This window comes from Liolophura sinensis, chromosome 13 (genome assembly GCF_032854445.1).
Source record: "Liolophura sinensis isolate JHLJ2023 chromosome 13, CUHK_Ljap_v2, whole genome shotgun sequence".
NCBI lineage: Eukaryota > Metazoa > Mollusca > Polyplacophora > Chitonida > Chitonidae > Liolophura > Liolophura sinensis.
Window position 1 is genome coordinate 6,160,438 of NC_088307.1, and position 19,968 is coordinate 6,180,405.

A 19,968-nucleotide genomic window follows, 5' to 3' on the forward strand; every position below is an offset into this window, starting at 1 on the left:
GAGGAGGAGGGGTCGCAGAGAAGGATCGAAGTGGGTGGGGTGTTGGGGAGGTGGGGTCGTAGAGAAGGAGGGAAGTGGGTGGGGTGTTGCGGAGGAAGTGTCGCAGAGAAGTAGGGAAGCGGGAGGGTGTTGAGGAGGAGGGATTGCAGAGAAGGAGGGAAGTGGGTGGGGTGACGGGGAGGAAGGGTCGCAGAGAAGTAGGGAAGTGGGTGGGGTGTTGGGGAGGAGGGGTCATAGAGAAGGAGGGAAGTGGGTCGGGTGTTGGGGAGGAGGGGTCGCAGAGAAGGAGGGAAGTGGGTGGGAGGAAGGGTCACACAGAAGGAGGGAAGTGGGTGGGGTGTTGGAGAGGAGGGGTCACAGAGAAGTAGGGAAGTGGGTGGGGTGTTGGGGAGTAAGGGTCGCAGAGATGGAGAGAAGTGGTTGTGGTGTTGAGAAGGAGGGGTCTCGGAGAATGAGGGAAGTTTGGTTGGGTTTTTGGGGTGGTAAAATACAACTGAATGGCTTTTTCAAGGGTGTTGTAAATGTTTGGAACTAGTGCACACATTTTTGGAATTTGTTGGATAGAATCCAGAATTGTGGCAAGCACAAGTAAAGAGTGTAGTGAAAATGATGACAACAATATGTGAGGAGGAAAAAAAAATACATTTAGAATTTACCTAATTTTTGCATTAACAACACTTTTGTTAACTCAGAAATAAGGAAATGAATCAGTTTGCTGATGGCACTATGGATCATTAATGTGAAAAAAAAAAAGAGTAGATGTAGCATGTGTTGAAGTTTTATAACATTTTCAGAACAGAAATAAATAACAAATTGGTCTTCAATTTTTAGCATGGCATGTGAATATGACAGAAATATGTCACATAGAAGTATTTGAAATTGATTTGGGACGTTTGGGACATATTAAATGAAGATGTACCTCACAGTTGTGAAGGGTCTGAAAGTAGTTCTAGTTTAATTAGCACCTTTGTTGTCCTTTTGAGTACATACATGTACGTATTGTCATTCTCTTCTGTTGTTGGATGTTGTTCCAGTTTTAATAACACTTTTATCGTCATTTTGAGTATATTAGTATTGTCATTCTCTTGTGACCTTCAGATGATCTTGATTTGGAGTTGCGATTGGCCAGACTGGAGGACCTGATGGACAGGAGACCACTTCTCTTAAACAGGTTCAGTATAAATAACAAAGAAGTAAAGACATCACCATATTAATATAAAAAGTTTGACATACCTTGTCATGATCCGGGCCACAATGTTGAAAGCTTGTGAAACATTTTTCATGTGCATTCACGTGCTGATGCCTCATCTTCCTTATTATTATCATCAAACCCATGTAGTTCAAGTCCAGCTCATGCTGGCTTCCACTCCAGCCATGCGTGGGAAGGTCTTGCAGCAACCTGCGGATGGTCATGGGATTCCCCCAGGCTCTGCCCAGTTTTCTCCCACCATAATTCAATATAAGTGAAATATTCTTGAGTAAGGCATAAAACACCAATCAAATAAGTAAATAAATCAAACCCATGTACGACTGTGAGTGTAAAGCATTACAGAGGTAAAGTCTTATTTGCATCTTGTTCTCATACAAAAATTAATCTGGACATAAAGGGATATAGCTGTCTCTTTTTAATGCCATTTATTAAATAATTAAATTTAGTATTTCCTTGAACCGTCAGTGGCTAATTTTTGTTATATTTGTGTGAAAATGGTATTATTCTCACCTCAGCCAATGAGGCTGTAATCATGGAGGTTCTAAACTCAAGTGCACCTCCTGCTGGTTCTGGCACAGTTTTGAGTCGAAGGGCACACCAGTTTAAATTGTTGTTTTACAGGAAAATAAAGTTTTATTCAAGGGCATAATAATAAAACTATGGTAAATGACCTAAAGTTTCGAACGTTTCTACGGTAAATGACCTTAAAATTTTGAATGTGAGTTACTGTCGTTTACTTTCGCACGATCTGAGTTGGCAGCAAGAGTTAGCCCCCGGCCCGTTTCATTTACCTGCATGGCACTTAGCAGTTGTGGATGCTAATCCTCGCCACATGGGATCAAGTCACTGACTTTGAGGTGTGCAGCCCTCCTGACTAGTAAACCTACGTTTCCATCTCTTAATATAACCATGAATGAAATTGAAGAAGTATTAAGACAGGTGATGTCTATTACAAATCTTTAAATTCCAAACAGTGTCTCAAAGCATGACCACGCCAAACAGTGAATGTACATGCAGATTGTACACTGCAGACAAACCGATTATTCTGGTTAGGCCTATGTGGAAGTCATGCAACGAAAATGTGTACAAATTTAGTTTAGCTAAAAAAGAATTTCACCGAGAAATATGTCATCAGCTTCCAGTGTCTTTGTAAGTATGTTAGTCTACACGTACATTGTGCTTCCTTAGAGTCATAAACAAAATGTTTTACAATTTCCTGTATACAGTTTTGCCGGTCAGATCAGATAAGCGACAGGTAAGATTATTGTTTTGCCTTTCGCCAGCATCTACATGTAGATAAGACCAATCTGTATTGATTAACCTTCATCTGAGGGGACTCGGTTAAATATTAGGTAAATTCAGTAGTATTCAGGTTTACGAAATATGTGTGGAAGGTGACAGTCTTTCAAATTATGCCAGAATAAACAAGAAATTTTTAGCTGCAGCAGTGCAGATGCATGTGTGTGTGTAGGTGTGGCTTTGATTGCAATTTGACATCTTCATCTCACCTGCTGGTAGACCTAGTTTGCAAGTATGGATTCGCAGTATGCTTAATTCTGCTACAACTTTGTATATGGAAAGCCCTGCAGTTTAAAATCAGATATTTGCCACGACACTCCACATGTGTAAAAGTACTGGGTAGTCATGCTTAATCTCCATGGAGTGTTCTCAAATTTACATTTGTGACAAAATAATGATGATGAAACAGTCAACCTGTTGCGAAGTGTATGTACTAAAATTATTATTAAAAAAATCTGGGGAAATCATGAACTGTTGGTGTTAGGAGCAAAGACTAACTGCTCAGTGAAGCGTGAGCATGTTTATTACATTCTTGAACTGTCAGTATAATCTCTTGACCACCCTTAATGATATCCCCTGTTGCTCAGTCGGTAGCAACCACAACCAGCGCAATGAATCCTGGGATACACTTTCACAGTCCCAGGGCGAAATTGTAGGTCATTTACCGCAAAACTTGAAAATCGTCTGATTTGTGAAAAATCTTGAGTATCCTAGCAATGTTTTCCTGTTGAACATGATCGGAAAACTTTGAAAAACAGGGAAATTATAAAAACATCGAGATCAGACTAAAATAAAATGGATTTTCAGTGGTTTTTAAAATTTTGTTTCATTTTTGAATTTTTTGTTGTTGGCTTGCCATAAAAACACAATATAAAACTGGAAATCATTCAAATTAATAAGTTAATTCATCATATGGACTAATGGCAAAGAACTGCTATGTACTACAAATGTGAGTTGGCGTTGTTGGTTCTAAAATGTTCTCACCAAGAGGTGGCAGAAATATTGTCAATCTGGTGAGTAAATCCTCCAAGTACAGTTAATCCTGTAAGTACAGTTAATCCTGCGAGTACAGTAAATCCTACCAGTACAGTTAATCCTCCAAGTAGAGTTAATACTACGAGTACAGTTAATCCTACCAGTACAGTAGACCCTACCAGTATGGTTAATCCTACAAGTACAGTTAATCCATCTAATCTAATGTGCATACATTATTATTGTTGTTTTTTTGTGACAGTGTGTTGCTGAGACAGAATCCACACAATGTTCACGAGTGGCACAAGCGCGTCAAATTGTTTGAAGGCAAACCAAGAGAGGTATGTAAATATCTGTGTACAGTAGATAGCTCAGTGGTTGTGTGTGTAGTCAAGAGGTATGTCAATATCTGTCTACAATAGATAGCTCAGTGGTTGTCTGTTTAGTCAAGAGGTATGTAAATATCTGTGTACAGTAGATAGCTCGGTGGTTGTCTGTTTAGTCAAGAGGTATGTCAATATCTGTGTACAGTAGATAGCTCAGTGGTTGTCTGTTTAGTCAAGAGATATGTAAATATCTGTGTACAGTAGATAGCTCAGTGGTTGTCTGTGTAGTCAAGAGGTATGTCAATATCTGTGTACAATAGATAGCTCAGTGGTTGTCTGTTTAGTCAAGAGGTATGTTAATATCTGTGTACAGTAGATAGCTCAGTGGTTGTCTGTGTAGTCAAGAGGTATGTCAATATCTGTGTACAATAGATAGCTCAGTGGTTGCCTGTTTAGTCAAGAGGTATGTAAATATCTGTCTAAAATAGATAGCTCAGTGGTTGTGTGTGTAGTCAAGAGGTATGTCAATATCTGTCTACAATAGATAGCTCAGTGGTTGTCTGTTTAGTCAAGAGGTATGTCAATGTCTGTCTACAATAGATAGCTCAGTGGTTGTCTGTTTAGTCAAGAGGTATGTAAATATCTGTGTACAGTAGATAGCTCAGTGGTTGTCTGTGTAGTCAAGAGGTATGTCAATATCTGTCTACAACAGATAGCTCAGTGGTTGTCTGTTCAGTCAAGAGGTATGTAAATATCTGTGTACATTAGATAGCTCAGTGGTTGTGTGTGTAGTCAAGAGGTATGTCAATATCTGTCTAAAATAGATAGCTCAGTAGTTATCTGTTCAGTCAAGTTCACCTTGCTTCGTATGGAATGATAAATTTTTAGTTCACAGGTACAACGACCAATGAATCAGTTAAAGAACTGGGCAGTTTTAGTCATGAGAAGAGTATTGCTTAAATATAAATAACGCCAAAAGAAAAATGAATCCAAAGCAAAAGGGCCCTCTTTGCCTTATTCACCTAATCATTGTTCTCCGCCAGCTGATGGGCACCTGACCAATGAAGTTCCATGCTCATTTCTAGCTCCCACTGTTTTGGTTGCAGTTAAAAGTCATGAAGGGACCTGCATGCCTGGAGTGGTTAGCGTAATCACCCAGAAGCCTCTCACCAATGCGGTCGCTGTGAGTTCAAGTCCAGCTAATACTTCCTCTCCCACTGTACATGGGAAGGTTTTCCAGCAACCTGCGGATGGTCATGGTTTTCTCGCGAGCTCCTGCTTGGTTTCTTCCCGCCATGGGGTATATAGTTATATAGTATAGAAATATTCTTGAGTATGGCGTAAAAAACAATTCAGATAAATAAGTCAAGTCTGTAGGTCGGTCATGTGCCTGGCAAAGGTTGGTGGGTTTGCTCCTCCCATAATGCTGGTCACCGTCATATAAGTGAAATATTCTTGAGTATGGCGTAAAACACTAATCAAATGACTATTAATAAATCAGTCGTCTCCTCTTCTGCCCAGATTATCAACACATTCACAGAAGCTGTTCAGACTGTTGACCCTAAGCTGGCCTCTGGCAAGCCACACACACTCTGGGTGGCATTTGCCAAGTTTTATGAGAGTGCAGGACAAGTAGATGATGTAAGTGTTTGGTATGATCATATTTTACTGTTTTATGTAGTTTTTTATCTGAGTGAGACATTTTTATCATGTGATAGTACTGGTGAAATTTCTCAAAAAGGTAGAAATATTTTATAATGAAATGGAACCTGATGGTAAAAATGTAACTGGCCATAAAATATTAATCAGTGTCACATTCAACCAAAATGCAAGTTTAATTTACTATCAGTGTGTGTAACTGCAGGGTTTGCTAGATCTGCCTGTAATATTTTCCAGGGGATGCTTTCACAAAGCTTAGCCACTCCTGTTTCTTGTTATTGTTTTCACAAAAGACGTCTATGCTATAGCGCCGTATAAAGACGTTTATGTTATAGCGCCGTATAAAGACGTCTATGTTATAGCACCGTATAAAGACATCTATGTTATAGCGCCATATAAAGATGTCTATGTTGTAGCGCCGTATAAAGAAGTCTATGTTATAGCGCCGTATAAAGATGTCTATGTTGTAGCGCCGTATAAAGACATCTGTTATAGCGCCGTATAAAGAAGTCTATGTTATAGCGCTGTATAAAGACGTCTGTTGTAGTGCCGTATAAAGACGTCTATGTTATAGCGTGATATAAAGACGTCTGTGTTATAGCGCTGTATAAAGATGTCTGTTGTAGCGCCGTATAAAGACGTCTATGTTATAGCGCCGTATAAAGACGTCTGTTATAGCGCTATATAAAGACAACATGATGTACTAGAAAATTTATGGAAAAGTGATTTGCAAAGTTCTTTAAAAATGGGCCCAGTAGAAGTGCTTTTATTCAGTTTCTCCATTTACCTAGGTGATTTTGACACGTCAGCTGTATAAACATATGAAGGGTTCTTGTGTGAGTCTGTCATCATGTTGTTCTTTTCTTCCCTGCTAGGCACGCGTGATTTTTGACAAGGCTGTGAAAGTGCCGTACAAACACGTAGACGACCTTGCGTCTGTGTGGTGCGCCTGGGCTGAGATAGAGATTCTTCACGAGTAAGTGGCACTCAGTTTAAAACTGATAACATTTTGTTTGATTCTGATTGATTCATCCACATTTATATTGAACTACTGAGGAGGTTTTTTTTTTTTTGGAAATTTGATCCAAACAACGTTGATCTCGGCATGAAAGGTATCATTTTGAGGCCTGTATGTGCATCTGTAAGTCCATTTTTACATACTAAACGAGGCGAAATACAGTGTATTAGAAATAAGTGTCCATTGCCTGTAAGTGCTATAGCAACAAATTCAATTTTGTCATTTTTTGCAAAGAAACAGTAAGGCAGAAAAACAAGCAAAAGCTGCACTTCTTCTCCTTGGGGTAGAAAACATCACTCTCTTTAAAGTGATCATTTAAAAAAGGGGGCATTTTCTGTTTACTTGTTTTTTTTTTGGGTGGGGGGGGGAGTAGTATTACTTGTATTTAGTATAAGCATAACAATACTGTATTCTAACATTACTCCAAAAATTTGAACATTAAAAAGCATTGGTTAACAAAATGTGCTCAAATTTATAATCTATACACAGTTGTCGTCCTTGTCACGGATGCTGTGTTCCATTTTGCTTATAAAATAGGGGGTTTGGGTTGTGCTGTCAGCATGTCTGCTTTCTTCAAGATTTGACAGCTCACATTTTCGGAGGATAAAGGCAAAATGAATTTACGTGTAATTGGTCAGGCAGTTAAGTTTAAAGGTGAAATATTCACCATTACTGACATCATATGACTGGGCAAGAGACACTTATCCCGTGTATGAGATCTACAGAGATGACATCAAACAGTAAGCATCTAGGTACCAAATACTATATCTGGATAAGCACAACTTGGGCAACGATGTGGTTTTTCAACGTCCTCTTAGTAACCCGTCAAAAACGGTGGATTGCTGGCATTACAAGCAATTAAGTGATGAGGGTGAACAGCTTGCGCTTGATAATGACAGACATCTCCCGTGATGCAAGGCTCTGATTGGATGAATTATTTCCCAACCATTCCATTGGCATGGACTTGCCCAAAATGATAATATCACAACCTAGACCCTGACACATTAACAAAAAGGAGAGAACGGTTGTTTTCGGTGTTATTTTTCCCCCTATTGGCCTCATTATTTCATAATGTTAGAATAGAAATAAAACATTGCTGTCCACGGGAGTTGTCCACTATTTAAGAACAAGGGGTCGCACAGCTCCTGAGTTCTCAGACAGGGGACAACTCCTGTCTGCTATGCATTATTTTAGTGATTTGAGCATGGCAAACTACACTTTATTTCTGAAATCAAAGATTGCGCTATACAATTTTTAAGATTACATATTACAGAAATATTGTGATTTAAAGTTTTAATCAATGTTTTGTTCCTTTTAATTGATTTTAAGCATGTTGATCTATTTAGGTTTCTACTTCGGTTTTTCTCATTATATTGATGTGGTGTTAAGCCATAATTATTCATTCATTTGAAGATGTTGTTGCCATACATCATCAGTTTTCTCCTCAGTGCAAATGTTTCCTTTATTCATTTACTTTCCGCATATGAAAGACCAAACTTTAGTGCAATTTATTCACATTTTTAATTTGATTTTGGAGGTAAACCTCCATTGGTTGGTTTGGCCAGTTTCAGGGATTCACAATGAGTATAATTTTCTCAGCCTACACAGAATATGCTTGAATAAAAACCTTGCAAACATGTGAAAAGATTTTTGACTGGTTAATTTTGTGAAGGTTAAACTACATCAGGTGTCTGAAATTTGTCTGCTTGTTTAATCAGTACTGCAGGTATAGAGATGTATTAAAATATCAGATTTGTAGGGTAAATATATTGCGTGCCTATTGTAAAAAAAAAAATCACATTTGGTTTAAAAATCTGCAGACATCCTGAGCAGGGTGTGAATTACAGATACATTTAGATGAATTTTTCTTTAATAAATTTCATATTAAGTTAAGATTATCACAGTTCCTTCCTGAGTGGATATTTGTAACAGTACATGTAGGTTTTGTAAAAAAATTAATGCATTTAGTTTCACAAAGTCAGAAAACAAAACCACTGCTTCAAGGATTTTAATTCCTCTGTTGCCAATCTGTAACGAATGAAATGAAAACAATTGGCTGTAATTGTTTATTTTTTTTAGGAATTACGAGGAGGCGTTGAAGCTGATGCAGAGGGTGACGACCCCTCCGTCAAGAAAAGTCTCTTACCATGATGAGGTCAGTGGTCATACAATGGGATGGGAATGAGTGTGGATCAATCCTGTAGCTTCGCACACAGTTCTGAACGTGTTGTTGAACAGTGTTGCAGAGCTCGACTTAGAATTTGAAAATGAATGGCGGATTGCCGGTAGTTGTGACATGCATGATCAATGCCTATTTTGTAATTTTTGAATACTGTTACTCAACATTGGGGGCCTCAGTGGCCAAGGTTGTTTGCATGCCAGTGCAGCGCAATGACCCAGGAGCCTCTTACCAATGGTGTCACTGTGAGTTCAAGTCCAGCTCAGCTCTCTTTACGCAGGTGTGACGTGAATACTTGTGGACTAATGTACAGAGATTCCTTCACTGATAGTTAGATACTTTGCTGATAATTTGTAGGCCTTATTGCCTGGAGAAAAGTTCATTTGCTTACACTATTTTCGAAAATTCAGGCTGTGAACAGGGGGAAGAAAATTCTGGATTTTTTTGTTATAAGCACTCCTACTATGTCTTACACATATTAAAACTCAAAATGATGGTGAGGTTGTTGTCATTGTTGTCATCAGGCAGAAACAGTTCAGAGTAGAGTTCACAAGTCACTCAAGGTCTGGTCGCTTTATGCAGATTTGGAGGAAGGCTTCGGAACGTTTAAGGTAAGATCGGCTGTACTTTCCACCTTCTGTTGTTGACCTTTTAAAGAATAATGACCTTTTCTGACATGCTTTGCAATTCCCATTCTCTAGAATTGAAGATATTCTGTTTAATATTGTATTATAGTCTATTTACTGTGCCTTACTTATTTCCCAAAGAACTGCCATGTGACATCTTTCTATTTTAACATCTGTATGGTATCACCTTTCTATTTTAACATTGGTATGGTATCACCTTAATATTTTAGCATTTGTATGGTAACACCTTTCTATTTTAACATTTGTATGGTATCACCTTTCTATTTTAACATCTGTATGGTATCACCTTTCTATTTTAACATTTGTATGGTATCACCTTTCTATTTTAACATTTGTATGGTATCACCTTTCTGTTTTAACATTTGTATGGTGACACCTTCTATTTTAACATTTGTATGGTATCACCTTTCTATTTTAACATTTGTATAGTATCACCTTTCTATTTTAACATTTGTATAGTATCACCTTTCTATTTTAACATTTGTATGGTAACACCTTTCTATTTTAACATTTGTATGGTACCACCTTTCTATTTTAACATTTGTATAATATCACCTTTCTATTTTAACATTTGTATGGTTATACATGTATATTGAAGGCTTTTTTTAAAAAAAAGTAACATGTCTTCCTCCCTAGTCAAGCATGTGAAGATCTGCCAGTAATCTGCGGATGGTTGTGGGTTTCCCCCGGGCTTTGCCCATTTGCCTCCCACAATAATGCTGGCCTGAAATATTCTTGAGCACAGTTTATAAAAGCACCAATAAAGTAAACAAATAAATTTGTTTATTTACTTATTTATTTATTTGATTGGTATTTCATGCCGTACCGGTAATCAAGAATATGTCACTTATACGATGGCAGTCAGCATTGTTGCGGGAGGAAACCGGGCCAAGCCCGGGGGGAAACCCATGACCATCCACAGGCTGCTGGCAGACCTTCAGAATTTTTACCAGTTAATGAGTTTGGGTAGACAGTGTGAGTGACAAAGGTGGTGAGCCTAGTCTGAAAAAAGAAGCCAGGGAGAGAACGGTGGTGGTTGTAGGGGTTGACTAAGCCTGTGCTCTGCTCATTAAGACAATTCACAACTAATGTGGCTTTCAGAAGCTTCCAGAAAAAAAAAATTTATAAACTAGCATCATAATGATAAAGATGAATGACAATGAATGAGTGTTCACCTTAATTTCTGTTTTATGATCTTAAATACTGAACTTTCACAATCCTCATTGCACAGTTTTCTTTGAAAAATCCTTTTGTTATTTATTCATTCATTATTAAAACTATTTTTTGTTATCCTGCCAGAGCTGTAAGGCTGTGTACGACCGTATAATAGACCTGAGGATCGCAACGCCACAGATTATCATCAATTATGGGATGTTCCTTGAGGAGAACAACTATTACGAGGAGGCCTTTAAGGTAATATATTACAAGTCATGTAAACTGTTGAAAGCGCATAAAATTTGAATTTTTTTTTCTTGGGAGGGCAAAAGCCAAGAACCCATGTCACACAACCCTGTCTGCTGAATGATCAAACAAGCCACATGACTTTAGTTACGTTTCGACCACAACACAGACAATTTGTGCGTTGCTTTACATGTTTTATTGTGCATACTGAATAACACCTGAGCATTAACCTGTTCCGAAGGGTATTATTCATTGAAGAACACACTAAAATCAAGTATATATTAGACGAAAGACTTATTAAACACTCTCCATGAAAATAGTTTAATTTATTTATTTAGAATTTTTCCAGCCAAGTAAAATGGTTTTAAAAAATCAGATTCTATGGTGGTCTGTAGTGACCCAGAAGACATCAGTGTGTCACATCCATACCGCCCATTCAGGAAATGCATTCATAGATCTGTATGTATATGCCTTTAGAATAATGAAATCTAGCAGTGTGTTTGTTAAGTGACAATAAGTTTATGTGATCTCACTGGTCACTGGTACCTTTTTTTCTTCATAGCAAGGCCATGGTTTGATTCTAAATCACCACCAAAAATGACATTACCCATATTTTAAACTTCTGTTACATTTCTCAATAATAAAATGTCTGAAAGGAGAAATATTGCTATCAGGAATATCATATCACATCGTACAGCTTGGACCTGAATGAGTTACAAAGAAAGATTTTTTATTTGGGTTGTTCTCATAAGGCACACATCTGGTTTTCAGGTGACTGTACAATATCACTCAAAATGCTCTATGAAATGGGGTTTTTTTTTATGAAAGACAAAAAGCAGCATATGGCAACTCCATGCCATAACATCATTTTATAGCATGACCCAATGAAAATCATGGATTTTATATGGCAGAACAAAGAATAAATTATAGCATCTAGTTTTCAAATGGGTTTTTAGTATAGGATCACTGCGTACGCTAAGTTGCATGTTTGTTTTTTTATAAAGACAGAAAGCAGCAGATTACTACACTCCATAACATAATTTTAAACAAAATATCTTTTTGCTTATAGTGAGTTAGCTACTGGATTAACATTAAATTTACATTTTATTATTTTTTCATACTAAAGGCCTCATAGTTGATTGTGCTGCATGTCATTTTCGCTCTTATTGATAAATTTTGATAAATTCTGACCTCATGTCTTGTATTTGTCACTAGGCCTATGAGAAAGGGATTGCGCTGTTCAAATGGCCCAACGTGTACGACATTTGGAACACTTACCTGACCAAATTCATCAACAGATACGTAAGTAACAGTTTTATTTAACATTCTGAGGATTCATATATATCAGGTAAGCATTATTTATTTAAGCTAAGTCTGGGAAAAAGACGTCATCTACTAACACGGGGAGGCAACTCATAAGTCTTCAGCTTATCCAGAAGGAGTGTTATTTGAACATGTGACACTAAGGGCTAGATAAGGCGAGCAGCAATACCTTAAACAGCGTGGCCTGTAAAAAGCTTGAAGTGATTTAACGCTATTTTATGTTAAATATGATGACAACATTTTCTACTATTTAAGCATTCACATGAACAGTTAAAACTGAACCCTAACTGAGGTAAATCGACAAGAAACCATACTTCACCGGTTAGGTGTTACCATTTGCCAAGTATCACACTGTCATAGCTGCTCTGGTTTTACTGTCTATGTTGTACGTCTTAAATTCTATCACTTACCACTCCGGGATCTTTATTATAGTGTATGTCCTTTGAAATGTCGATAATGATGGAAGGTTGACCAATGATGCGGGCAAAGGATTTTGCTTTATTTCAAAGCCTGGAGGTATTGCTGTGGACAGGTCCATCCATCCATCCACGTACTGGATGTCCTTATGTCTATTACGTTGATAACCAGGAATATTTAATAATCTAGCTTAAAAAGTACCACCAGTTTTCTGCAAGGTAATGAAGAAAAAGGTGAAAAACACTCAGTAATTCATTGCAGGCCTGCAGTTCAAATCCAAATGATGTTTTAATGATTCCTTGTGTTGTTTACTCACATGTACATGTGAAGTTTGCCAGACATCTTGTGTGTACATGTACGTGAAGTTTGCCAGACATCTTGTGTGTACATGTACATGTGAAGTTTGCCAGACATCTTGTGTGTACATGTACATGTGAAGTTTGCCAAACATCTTGTGTGAAATGTACATGTGAAGTTTGCCAGACATCTTGTGTGTACATGTACATGTGAAGTTTGCCAGACATCTTGTGTGTACGTGTACATGTGAAGTTTGCCAGACATCTTGTTTGTACATGTACATGTGAAGTTTGCCAAACATCTTGTGTGTACATGTACATGTGAAGTTTGCCAGACATCTTGTGTGTACGTGTACATGTGAAGTTTGCCAGACATCTTGTTTGTACGTGTACATGTGAAGTTTGCCAGACATCCTGTGTGTACGTGTACATGTGAAGTTTGCCAAACATCTTGTGTGTACATGTACATGTGAAGTTTGCCAGACATCTTGTGTGTACATGTACATGTGAAGTTTGCCAAACATCTTGTTTGTACATGTACATGTGAAGTTTGCCAAACATCTTGTGTGTACGTGTACATGTGAAGTTTGCCAGGGATCTTGTGTGTACATGTACATGAGAAGTTTGCCAGACATCTTGTGTGTACATGTACATGTGAAGTTTGCCAGACATCTTGTTTGTACATGTACATGTGAAGTTTGCCAAACATCTTGTGTGTACATGTACATGTGAAGTTTGCCAGACATCTTGTGTGTACGTGTACATGTGAAGTTTGCCAGGCATCTTTTGTGTACATGTCTTATAATGTCTTTGCATGCTTCTTATTTGCGGTCTTGAACCTGCAGATTGTTGTGGGTTTCCCCAGGGCTCTGCCCGGTTTCCTCCCACCATAATGCTGGCCAACATCATAATAGTGAAATATTCTTGAGTACGGCATTAAAAATAAATAAGTAAATGTTTGCAGGCTTGCATTGTTGAGTACATAACAACATATCTCTGTCTGAATTCTTGAAGTGAAACTTTTAACACTCTCGTCACCAGGGTGGCACAAAGCTCGAAAGAGCTCGTGACCTCTTTGAACAATGCCTAGAAAGCTGCCCAGCTAAATTTGCCAAAGGTGAGTAAAGCTTGGGTTCTTTCAGAGAAATTAATGGTAATTTGTGTGAAAAATTGATTCCTCTGAATATGTAAAAATGTACAGGTGTGGCAACCTTGAATAATGAGCAACTTTTGAATTGCCGTGCTCCTGCCGCAGTTACTCCCCTTTGTTATGTGACGTCATCACAGTGTTCATACGACAATGTTTTTGGCTTAAATCATAATGGAAATGACAAAAAGAGTTTTCATTTTCAGAGATATAGACTGTCCCAAAGGATACAAAGAATTTCTCAGAGAAAAACAAACATCTAAATGAAAATTGACAGGGCTCTACTAAAAGGAGACACCTTTGTGATGTGACTGAAATATTGATTAAAGTGACTGTAAAACCTACCTGTAAACGAGTATCTGTTACAAAGTCGAACCACTTTCTAATCTGAAAAAGATCAATGCCCTGACACTGTCCTAGCTTTACATTAAATTGATTTGCACAAAAGGTGACACAGGTGAGTTAACGAGCTCTGTTTTTAGCCCTCTAGATTAAGGTATGGCGTGTAAATGAACATACTCGGATGGAAGGTTAAGCTGCTGTCAGCTGCATAAGTATTTGCTTACCCAATCATAGGATTGCAGTGGCCAACTATAGTACATGGATAGCCAGTCGTCCATAGCAAATTGCGTAACAAAAATCACTCAAGTGAGCTGGAGCTCTAACTTCCTTCTTTGGAAGTTTTTTACTAGGGTTGCAGTTTCCACCCATAGTAAACAGATTGCCAAATGTGGTTTGTGATTTGCATGCATAAACCCCTGACCACAATGGCACCTGTTACCACGGCAATGATTTACAGACGCTGCCCTGCAGTCTTTTTGCATGCGACAAAGATGCAGTCATTTTTATGACAGTATAGTAATATTGGCCTTTCTTGTTGATTTAATGGCAGGATCTTAGAACTTTCTAATTTGAGAATAATGTATGTGTGTGACAGTCATACTTTATTTTGGTTTAAACAGTATTTGAAAGTTTCACAACACTGAGATGTTAGGCAGTTTTACTGCTCAGTGAAGCGAGATAGCGGTTTTCTCTGAATGCCTTGTTTCTCTTATCTTCAGCCATATATCTGCTGTATGCCAAGCTGGAGGAGGGACATGGATTAGCGCGGCACGCTATGGCTGTCTATGACCGTGCAACGCAGGGAGTGCTTCCTGAAGAGCGATATGAGGTAAGCAAGGCTAGATAGTGCTCCTTGAACGGCAGCATATTAAAGCCTTATACCACATTGTCCCCACATCTTGAATTAAAAACATAAGTTTAGAAACATCAAGATGATCTGTAGTTGAAAGCATTTTGCATTAAAGTTCATTTTTAAAGTTTATTTTGAAAAATCTTTTGTAGTGATGATTGGGCTTTTCTACTCCCCATGATGATCTTGGAGATTTTACATGATGAACTACCCCAAATGACCCAAAATTTCTCCTATAAAAGTGCATTTTTAGAGGCAAACAAGTGTCATAGGTTTTTATTTTTGGTGCTGAAGTTTTCCCAATATTTTCCAGTAGAATATCATCCCATGTTATCCCATGTTATCCCATGAATATCCCACCCCATGTAAACCTCGGAGCACCTTTCTAAAATCTCTCAGAACTCTCAGGATCAGAAAAAAGGGACATGTTAGTCATGGACGAAATTTATGGTCATTTAGGGTATATCCTACATGAAGTCAAGTGTGCTTTTACACAGTACTTGAATGATGTCACAAAGTTTCATGTTCACTACACGTGATTTGTCTATCCAGGCGTTTTCACACTGCTGTCCATGTTCGATGCCTGCCTAGCGTGTGTGTGTTTTTTTTGGGGGGGGGGGGGGGGGGGGCTCTCTTAGTTTAAGTGATTTGTTAAGTTTCTTTCGTTTCCCCGTTTTAGATGTTCAATATTTACCTGAAGCAGGCGGCAGAGATTTCAGGTGTGACGTACACGAGGCAGATTTATGAGAAGGCCATTGAAGTGCTCGACGAAGACTCAGCCAGGTGTGTATTATGACTCACCTTTTCTGGTACAGACCATCGAATCATGAAGCGATCTTAGACTTAAGTCAAAGTTTCTGGTACAGACCATGGGATCATGAAGCGATCTTAGACTTAAGTCAAAGTTTCTGGTACAGACCATGGGATCATGAAGCGATCTTAGACTTAAGTCAAAGTTTCTGGTACAGACCATGGGATCATGAAGCGATCTTAGACTTAAGTCAAAGTTTCTGGTACAGACCATGGGATCATGAAGCGATCTTAGACTTAAGTCAAAGTTTCTGGTACAGACCATGGGATCATGAAGCGATCTTAGACTTAAGTCAAAGTTTCTGGTACAGACCATGGGATCATGAAGCGACCTTAGACTTAAGTCAAAGTTTCTGGTACAGACCATGGGATCATGAAGCGATCTTAGACTTAAGTCAAAGTTTCTGGTACAGACCATGGGATCATGAAGCGATCTTAGACTTAAGTCAAAGTTTCTGGTACAGACCATGGGATCATGAAGCAACCTTAGACTTAAGTCAAAGTTTTAAAATCACATTAAAATTGTGGTTTTGTATGTTACAAAGTCAAAATTTTGCTTGACAACGTTAATTCTGGGTAAGTTATTGTACAACAAATTTCAGCTAAAACAATGGAAAGGAACAGTCATAATTTAATGACTCAAGTTTTGACTGAAGTCCAAGATCGCCTTGTGATCTGGCGATGGCTGCATGGTTAAGATGCTTGCCCTTCAACCACTAGGTCACCTTGAGAGGTTGATTCAATCCTTTCTAGGACAGTTAATTCTCAAGTTTCACTGTTGTCATGACCTTGGTGGCAAGTATGAGCGGTCAACGGCAATCTCTTCTCTTGTGTTTCACAAAGTTCACTGCAGACCGTTTGCCTTCCGCCAATATGACAAGTGGAAAAGTTCGCCAGTAACATCATCTTCACGATGATACTTCTTTTGCTACCTACTGGCCACGATAGCACAGTCGGTAGAGCGTCCGAATCAGGAGCGGTAGATCGAGGGTCAGTCCTGTGTAGTTGTAACTTCCTCGATTGGCGTTCAGCATGAAGGCGATAGTACAACGACTGGTTGACCCGTATCAGTATAATGGCTCGGGCGGGGTGGCTTACTTGCCTTTGGTAAGGCATCTCAGTGAAGCAGCACTAGATAAAAGAGCGGTGAGAATGTGTCGTGCAACAAGGAGACACATTACATGCACTACAATGATTCCTTCATCGTCATATGACTGAAAAAGCACTTACTTACTCTTTTGCTAAATCAGTTATCGCTCAGGACAGCCAACATGCAGACATACATGTATCTGCCTGGCTGTTGAGGGACATTTTGACCTTGATTGACCTTCAGTCATCTTTCCTACAAGTGTAAGTTACCTTGTTCTTTATTGTTATGTTGTCAGGGAAATGTGCGTAAGATTTGCTGAGCTGGAGAAGAAGTTGGGAGAAATTGACCGAGCCAGAGCTGTGTACGCTCACTGCTCTCAAATATGTGATCCTAGAGTAAGTTGATTCATGGATGGTAAACGTAAGAAGCAGGAGTTGCTCAGACACATGTATGTTGTTTTTGCAGCTAAAATCATTTTCCACTAGGACTGGAGGAAAATCTCTTGATTTCTTACTGTTTAAAGATCTTCTTATGTGTTTGACTGCTTGAAAGGATTTGTAATAAAGTATATTAAAAATAGTTGAAAATATTAGCAAGATGAAATTTTAATGACTTATCATGTTTTCAAGGTTAGTGTTTCAGTGTTTTCAAGATTAATTTTTCAGTGTTTTCAAGGTTAGTGTGGTTAGTTTTTCAGTGTTTTCAAGATCAGTTTTTCAGTGTTTTCAAGGTTGATGTTTCAGTGTTTTCAAGGTTAGTGTGGTTAGTTTTTCAGTGTATTCAAGGTTAGTTTTCCAGTGTTTTCAAGGTTGGTGTTAATTATGTATGTAATGTCACTTCAGAAACATATTTCTCAGTTATATATCCAAGTCAGATGGAATCTCCGTGCATTTGATGAAGTTGACCCTGACCCACTTTTCCAAAATGTTTGAGTGGAATTTTTGTGATGGGCACTTTTCCGCAAAGAATTGACCAGATTTTTTCAAGACCACAGGGTAAAACAAAAACCAAAATTTATATTTGTTCCAGGTGGCCCCCAAATTTTGGCAGGCGTGGAAAGAGTTTGAGATCAAGCATGGCAATGAAGACACAGTTAGAGAGATGTTGAGGATAAAGAGAAGTGTTCAGGCCACATATAACACACAGGTGAGTTAACGAGTTGTACTCTTCAGGTAAGATCACAGGTGTGGTAATGATGGCACAGAGATGTTAAGGATAAACAGAAGTGTTTATGTCATATATAGCACACAGGTGAGTTAACAAATTCTAAGATCACAGGTGTGGTAATGAGGACATGATCAGGGAGATGCTGAGGATAAATGGAAGTGTTCAAACCACATATAACACTCAGGCGAGTTAACGAGTTGTAAGATCACAGGTGTGCTAATGAGGGCACACAGAGATGCTGAGGATAAACGAAAGTGTTCAGGCAACATATAACACAGGTCAGTTAGCGAGTTCTAAGATCACAGGTGTGGTATTGAGGACATGGTTAGACAGTGCTGAAGATAAGAATTCAGGCTACTTATAACACACAGGTGAGTTAATGAGTTATACTGGTCAGGTAAGATCACAGATGTGGCAATGAGGACACACAGAGATGTAGAGGATAAATGGAAGTGTCCAAGTCACTGATAATACACAAGTGAGTTAACAAGTTATACTGGTCAGACAAGATCACAGGTGTGGTATTGAAGACACACATCTGTTGTGCCCTATAGAAGCATTGTTAAATGTCATATTTATATACAGATCACATTGTTTGGTCTAAAAAATTTTTGTCTAAGTCTACCACTTCATGCACTAAAAGAACCTTTATTCTTTATTTTTTTTTTCTTACAGGTAAATTTCATGTCTGCTCAGATGCTGGCTGTCAACTCTGCTAAAGAAGGTGAGATATATTTTAACAAAAAATTTCAAAACATTTGGACCATGAAAACCAGTTTTAAGACATTTGAGCTAAGATGCGAAATACATGTAGTTTATATTTTTGCTACACTTTTGGGAGATAAGTCACATTGTTCTTGTCATGGCTTTATATACACTTACATTCTTCTTTAGCCTAGAAAAAAAGTCACATATTGTTCATCATTTCTGTACATGCATAAAGTTAGCTCTCTGGAAGACTATATGCTTCAGATTTTTTTCAAATACTGATATTCACATGTTCAGTAATATGGTGTTGATTTGGTGTTATTTCTTCATCATCAACATCATCATTGTCATCACATATTCTACCTTCAGCAGCAGAGTCCACTCAGAATGCAGATGAGATGAAGAAGTTAGAGGAGAGAGCCCGACAATTAGCTGACGAGGCAGCCAAGGACCAAGTCAAGCCTGACAAGGGCATCTTGTTTGTTAGGTAGGTTCACACACCTGGTTTTATCTCTACCTCATCACTGATTCGCTGGTTTATGCTCGGACAGTTGAAGAGGGATGTGAATATAGCCGTAGCTTTATATAACATATAATATCGCAGTACCTTAAATAAAAACTTCATTGTTTTTATCAGATACCTTAAGGAAAGCTCTGTAGTAAGGTACCCAAGTTACTATTAATCAGCCTTAATAAAAGCAGATGCAAAAAATAAACATTTTAACACTTCCCTCTGGAATCTGGTGTAAATCTTGTGAGCTGCTTCAACTGAACCAGATATACATCTATCTAGGATTGAGTTACTATAGTAAATCTCCATTTTTTTCAACCACTTAAGCACTTTTTTTCAGTGGAATTTGTTCTTAAATGATTTATTTGTGTCATTAAAGATTGCAGCGTCATAAAACTGAAATTATTTGTCATAAAACTGAAATTTTATTTATGGGCATGAACTGCTCGTGCCATACACGTCATACACACTGAACCTCGTAATTGTGAATCTTAGATTTATACGAGATCGGACTTCATGCACGTAACAAACAAGATTTATATGAGATCGGACTTCATGCACGTAACAAACAGAGGCTTATTCTGTGAACAAATTTG

The 19,968-nt window shown here is 38.2% G+C and overlaps 1 protein-coding gene across 1 annotated transcript in view; it reads left to right on the top strand.

Moving 5' to 3' along the window:
• The window catches only part of LOC135480260 (pre-mRNA-splicing factor SYF1-like), a 32,222-nt gene that overhangs the window by 9,257 nt on the left and 2,997 nt on the right, over positions 1-19,968 (top strand). The window contains exons 8-22 of the mRNA XM_064760050.1: positions 1,099-1,171; positions 3,744-3,822; positions 5,329-5,448; positions 6,342-6,442; positions 8,564-8,639; positions 9,188-9,274; positions 10,610-10,723; positions 11,927-12,013; positions 13,789-13,864; positions 14,956-15,065; positions 15,766-15,869; positions 17,282-17,381; positions 18,016-18,132; positions 18,829-18,877; positions 19,231-19,348. Of these exons, the coding sequence (XP_064616120.1) occupies positions 1,099-1,171; positions 3,744-3,822; positions 5,329-5,448; positions 6,342-6,442; positions 8,564-8,639; positions 9,188-9,274; positions 10,610-10,723; positions 11,927-12,013; positions 13,789-13,864; positions 14,956-15,065; positions 15,766-15,869; positions 17,282-17,381; positions 18,016-18,132; positions 18,829-18,877; positions 19,231-19,348 (1,411 nt within the window). The remainder of the gene's footprint in view (positions 1-1,098; positions 1,172-3,743; positions 3,823-5,328; positions 5,449-6,341; positions 6,443-8,563; positions 8,640-9,187; positions 9,275-10,609; positions 10,724-11,926; positions 12,014-13,788; positions 13,865-14,955; positions 15,066-15,765; positions 15,870-17,281; positions 17,382-18,015; positions 18,133-18,828; positions 18,878-19,230; positions 19,349-19,968) is intronic.